At 35.6% G+C, this 6,000-nt stretch overlaps 1 protein-coding gene across 1 annotated transcript; it reads left to right on the top strand.

Moving 5' to 3' along the window:
- Window positions 1-261: 261 nt before the first annotated feature.
- On the top strand, window positions 262-3,165 carry LOC105133788 (indole-3-acetic acid-amido synthetase GH3.17-like). The gene is made up of 4 exons (XM_011037908.1): window positions 262-937; window positions 1,048-1,149; window positions 1,265-2,109; window positions 2,352-3,165. Exons 1-4 carry the CDS (start codon window positions 648-650, stop codon window positions 2,936-2,938), a joined length of 1,824 nt encoding a protein of 607 aa, XP_011036210.1. The 5' UTR covers window positions 262-647; the 3' UTR covers window positions 2,939-3,165.
- Window positions 3,166-6,000: the final 2,835 nt, after the last annotated feature.

Genomic DNA, 6,000 nt, shown 5'->3' with positions numbered 1-6,000 from the left:
TTTAGCATGCATACAAAGCCAGTGATTGGGTTTGAAATTCTACAAGAATTTTATTCTTATTAAAATGTGTAAGAGGCTGGTTTAATTATTATTTGTTAAATAAAAAATACATGTAGCTTGTATAGGTAGTTTGACCAAAAAGAGCTCCATCTAAGCGCAGGTTACAAGACAAGGCCACGTGTGTAGGACCTCCATAACCTCTACTTCCCTTCCATTTCCTCCTCCTTTTTTTATTTTTTTATTATTTTATTATGGAAATCTTGAATATACATCATTTCCCAAAATCCCCTCCAGAATCTGTTATTTATTCGTTCCCTCTCCACCTCCCAGCTACCCAGAAACATATTCCAGTTGTGACTTGTGAGTGGGAGAGAGGGGAGAAGCCTTTTAAGCATGAGAAGCATTAATTCCCATCAAGTCGTTCTCTTCATGTTCTGTTCTGACCATTCTCTTTGCTCTTGCCTTTAGCTGCCAAGCTGCTGCTGCTGCTTCTTTTTTTAATCTATTTGAACAGAAAGAGAGCATAAACTTGTAACAGCTTAATTTGGTTACCATTTAGCCAGAGAGTCATATGACATGCTGTAAGGCTAGCAAAAACTCTTACCAAGAACTTACATTTCATTCTAGCTTTTCCATTGTTGCAAAAAATGTTGCCAGTCTTTGATCCAAATGATAATGAAGCTGGCTTAAAGCTCTTGGAGGACCTGACCAACAATGCATGCCAAATACAACAACAGGTATTGGAGGACATACTCGCCACAAATTTACATACAGAGTATCTTAAAAGCTTTCTCAATGGTGATTCTGGTAAGGAAAACTTCAAGAATAAAGTTCCCATTGTGAATTATGAGGATATCAAGCCTTGTATCGAGCGAATTGCCAGCGGAGAGCCATCATCTATCATTTCAGCTCAACCAATTACTGAGCTCCTCACAAGGTATAAAAATTTATCAATTATGCTCTCATATTTCTTCAATAAATTCCCTTGAAAGTCCTAATCAAGTCAATCTTTCTTTCTGAGAAATTGACCAAGTTAATTATATGCAGCTCTGGTACTTCCGGAGGACAGCCAAAAATGATGCCTTCGACTGCTGAAGAACTGGAAAGGAAGACGCTCTTTTACAACCTCCTTGTGCCTGTAATGAACAAGTAAGATTACTCTCTCCATATTCTTGTTCTTTTGAATTTTACTACTGCTTATAAGATAATGGAACAGTGCAAGCAAGGTGAGTAGACTTAAAACAGCTTTATTTTTCTTTTTCAGGTATGTTGATGGCTTGGACCAGGGTAAAGCAATGTATCTTTTGTTTATCAAACCCGAAATTAGCACCCCTTCTGGCCTGATGGCAAGACCTGTCCTAACTAGCTACTATAAGAGCAACAACTTCAGAAACCGGGCTTTTAACCGTTATAATGTTTATACAAGCCCTGATGAGACCATCTTATGTTCTGATAGCAAACAGAGCATGTACTGTCAATTGCTATGTGGTCTAGTGCAGCGGGACGAGGTTTTAAGGGTAGGTGCAATCTTTGCATCAGCTTTCCTGCGTGCTATCAAGTTTTTGGAGGAATATTTGAAAGAATTTTGTTCCAACATAAGAACAGGTAGTGTAAGTGATTGGATTACTGACCCTAATTGCAGAAAAGCGGTATTGTCAATTCTGAGCAAACCCAATTCAGAATTGGCTGATTTAATCGAGGATGAATGTAGTGGGAAATCTTGGGAAGGAATCATCAAGAAGCTTTGGCCGAGAACAAAGTACATTGAAGTTATTGTTACAGGTTCCATGGCCCAATACATCCCAACCCTTGAATTCTATAGCGGTGGGCTTCCATTAGTTTCAACAATGTATGGCTCTTCTGAATGTTATCTGGGAATCAACTTTAAACCACTGAGCAACCCTTCTGATGTCTCTTACACCCTCCTTCCAAATATGGCCTTCTTTGAATTCTTGCCTGTTGATAATAACCACAAAGAAGTGGTACCGGACGTCCAGTGCAACGGTGTTAGTGTCACAGATCGGAATGGCAAGGAAAAGGTTGAAGCTGTTGATCTTGTGGATGTCAAACTTGGTCACTACTATGAACTGATTGTCACCACTTTTACAGGCGAGTTTTTCCTTGCGCTGACTTTTTTTTTTCCTCTTCAGAATCTCGATACTGTATATTTAAGCATCCAACGCATAACATGCCTAATTTTGCTCATCTACTTACTGTATCATTGATTTCAACTCATTGACCCCATATCATCCTTTAAATTTTATAGATGCTTTTCATTATGGATTGCAGATAAAAAGATGATGCCTTGTTTATAGCTCAGTCTCTCACTATTTTGTTTATTCTTTTCTCAGGATTGTATAGATATAGAGTTGGAGACATTCTCATGGTGACTGGCTTCTACAATAATGCTCCACAATTTCGTTTTGTGCACCGGCGAAATGTGGTTTTAAGCATTGATACTGACAAGACCAATGAAGAAGACCTCTTAAAGGCAGTGACACAAGCGAAATTTCTCCTTGAGCCACTCGGTTTCCTTCTAACTGAGTACACTAGCTTCGCTGACACTGCCTCAATCCCAGGTCATTATGTACTATTTTGGGAACTTAAAATGAGAGGAACTAATGATCTGCCAGAGCTTGATCCAGTTATAATGGAGCAATGCTGCTCCATTGTTGAAGAATCGCTCGATTCTGTTTATAGGAGGTGTAGGAAGAAAGACAAATCAATTGGACCCCTAGAAGTAAGGGTGGTGACACATGGAACGTTTGATGCTCTCATGGATTTTTGTGTATCTCAAGGGTCTTCAGTTAATCAGTACAAGACACCCAGATGCATCAAATCCGAGGAGGCCTTAAAGATTTTAGATTCCAGGGTGGTGGGAAGATTTTCCAGCAACAAAACTCCTTTCTGGGAGCCATTCAGAATTGAAACCAAATGAATAGCTAGCTGTTCGTAGTCTTTGGCACGCTCTTGGGGAAGGCTCTTGGGGGATTATCTTCGCATCCTCTACATTTTGATTTCCCGTCTGGTTTGTCCTGTCCTTTTCCTTTATGTATGCTGAACTTGATTTGAAATTAGACTATTTAGCCAACCATGTCTTTAATTACTTGTCAAAATTTAAACTATCTACCTCTCTTTTTCTACCATCAAGGATAGTTTTTCACTGGTGTTTTTATAATCATTGAATTAGTCAATGATGAAGCAAATAATCACTTCCATAAAGATAATAGACTAGCGTGCCCACATGGGCTGAAAGTGTGATGTATCATTCTGAAAGTGGAGATGATATCTATGTTCTCATTAACCTAGGGTTCAATTCAGAGTAATCTGGAAAAGAGAGACGGTGCCTTTCCTCCATTAAATTCAGATGAGGCTAAGATCTATTGGAAAGTGCCATTACACAGTTGCACTATCACTTGCAAACACTGCTGTCATTATCTAACAGCCTGCATGGAGCAATTAATACTGTAAGAAAGACACTCGCTAGCTTGTGGGAAATTAAGCATCAAGACTTGTCAAGAGGAAGAAGCAAAACCCATATGCCTTCGCACATCCAAAAAATAAAAGGTGCTGCGGTCAATATTAAGGAGCTGTGGCTGATGAGGGCGATACATACAAGCAGAAGGAAAAACTAACAAGCTTCCTTCATGACCAATATCATGATTAAGCACTTTGTATAGCATCACTTTGTCAATCGAACATAATAATGATGATCTTATTCGTCCAAAAGAAAAGTGACAATATGAATTTGGAATGAATTGAAAGTAACAGCAGAATTTGGAGTCCAGCAAATACATACTGGAATGAGTTTTGTTTTTGTGAAAATCTTGAAAGTTCTGTTTCTTTTACCTCGTCAAGGGCTCGCACAAAGTGATGCGGAACAATAAATTAAAAGAATTAAAACAGGAAATAAAAAAGCTTTTTAGAAAAAGAAGCCAAGAAATAAAAAGCAAAGAACAAAAAGAGAAACCATAAAAGAGAAGAACAGGATAGGAAATTTCTATTTAATTCATCAAACCTCCCTTGCATTTAGAAAAATATGATATAACTATTAAAATTCTAACTAGAATAAGAAATTGAATATATATCTCAAAATAAAATACCCAACAATAAATTAAATCAAACCCAATAAAATCTAATTAATAACCATCAACTAAAAATTTAAATAAATTAAACTAAAACATAACTTATAACCCAATCTCTCAATGATTTGGGTTACCTTACATCGTCTATGATCATACGAGTATATAAACAATATCTTAGATTTAGTGTTTTCACCAACTCTCCTAGAGTTAGAGAAATTCAACCCCGTCAAGTGTAGTTCAAGGCAACCTCAATAATACTCTCAAATATATAATTTGAATATAATTCAAAATTAATCATTTAACTTATATATTAGGATTCGTTGAAGTTCACAATCCCAAGTAAAAACAATTTATGCACTCAAAGTAGTATATATATGCTAAAGATAAGGATAATGAGGTAAGAGTTTCAAAATGATCGTAAAGGATAAATTGTCGTGTTTTATATGTAACGAGATCCTTCATGTTAAAAATAGAGCTAGTATTAAAATTTAGTGGCATTTTAATGATATAATTATTTGATTCAATTATTTGTAATATTTTGAATGGTTTAGCACTGCTCACTCGCAATTTATAATTGGTTTTCAAATGACATCATTTAGGTTCAATTTGTATCATGAAATAATTTTCAATATTAAGTATATCATAATACTTATGTAAACCAACTTGAAATTTATATTATTTATTACTTACTTAAATCTATTTTATAATTTTGATATGCAAATTATAAATTCTACATGCAAAAAACTCAATTAAATTAAACATTTTAGAGTAAGGAGACATAAAAAGAAGATTTATAAACTTTTTATATTTATAACTATGAATATTATATAATTAAGGATGTAGATGCAAACAAATATTATTAAAAAATTTAATAGATATAGTTTAGATATAAGCTAGTAAATTAGAATTATTTTTATTTTTTTCATGTGTCAAGGATGAAGGATAAAAAAAGGTTAACATATTGTTATAAACCTATAACGTACTGTATGTCAAGCATAAAAGGATGAAAAACATGTTGATCTGTCTTTCATTGTCTACAATGATACAAGTATATAAATAATATTTCAGATCCATGTCCCTACGAAACTGTTTCTTGTACAAACTTTAGCCGTCATGGTTGAAACAAATTAATTACTGGAATAGGTGTAGAGGTAGCTTGAAATTTAGCGAAGGAAATAAAGCAGATTGATATCCACATTTATATGTTGTTAACTTTAAGCAAGCTGGAGTCCTTTTTATAGCGATGCAGGCAAGGGCCAACATGCGGCCACGAGTACTGGAAGTTAGGCGGGGATCCATGAACCATGGACATGGAAGGGGGACGAGAGCAACCCAAGGAGACAAATTAAACTGTACAAACAGATAAGGAAGTCTGTATCAATAGAAGCCTTTTGGCTTTGTCTCTGGCATTTATGAGAAACATGTGGCCTTAACCACCACCAGCTCGACCCCATCAGGGGAGGTTAGACACTCTCCTCATCCTCTCTTCCCTCTCCATTCAATATACTGCAATGTGGCTCCACTTGCATTTCTTCTTTCCCTTTTTTTCTCGATTGGAGCAATATTTTATCTTCCAGCAAGAAAAGGATGTGGGAAAAATACACCGCGGAAAGTTTGTACGACTTTAAACTCGAGAGAGTGACCTGAAATTCAAGCAAATGTGAAAAATATTAATAATAAAATGATTTAAAATATCCATGCATGCATGGTATGGATTTATAAAATTAAGCTGCAATGAATCAACAAATCACAGCTCAGTGCATTTCAAAACACTTGAAATTATGGTACAATGCAATGTTTAAAGAAATCTCATATTTACAGTAATTAATTAACAGGATCCATCTTATCTTGTTGCAGGGACCATTGCCTAGCAGACTGAGCCATTCCCCTTCGATTTTTGTCATTTAAAAAATTG

Source organism: Populus euphratica, unplaced genomic scaffold (genome assembly GCF_000495115.2).
Source record: "Populus euphratica unplaced genomic scaffold, PopEup_1.0 scaffold37.1, whole genome shotgun sequence".
Taxonomy (NCBI): domain Eukaryota; kingdom Viridiplantae; phylum Streptophyta; class Magnoliopsida; order Malpighiales; family Salicaceae; genus Populus; species Populus euphratica.
Note: the sequence above shows the minus strand (reverse complement) of the source record. Positions and strands in the feature narration are given on the sequence as shown.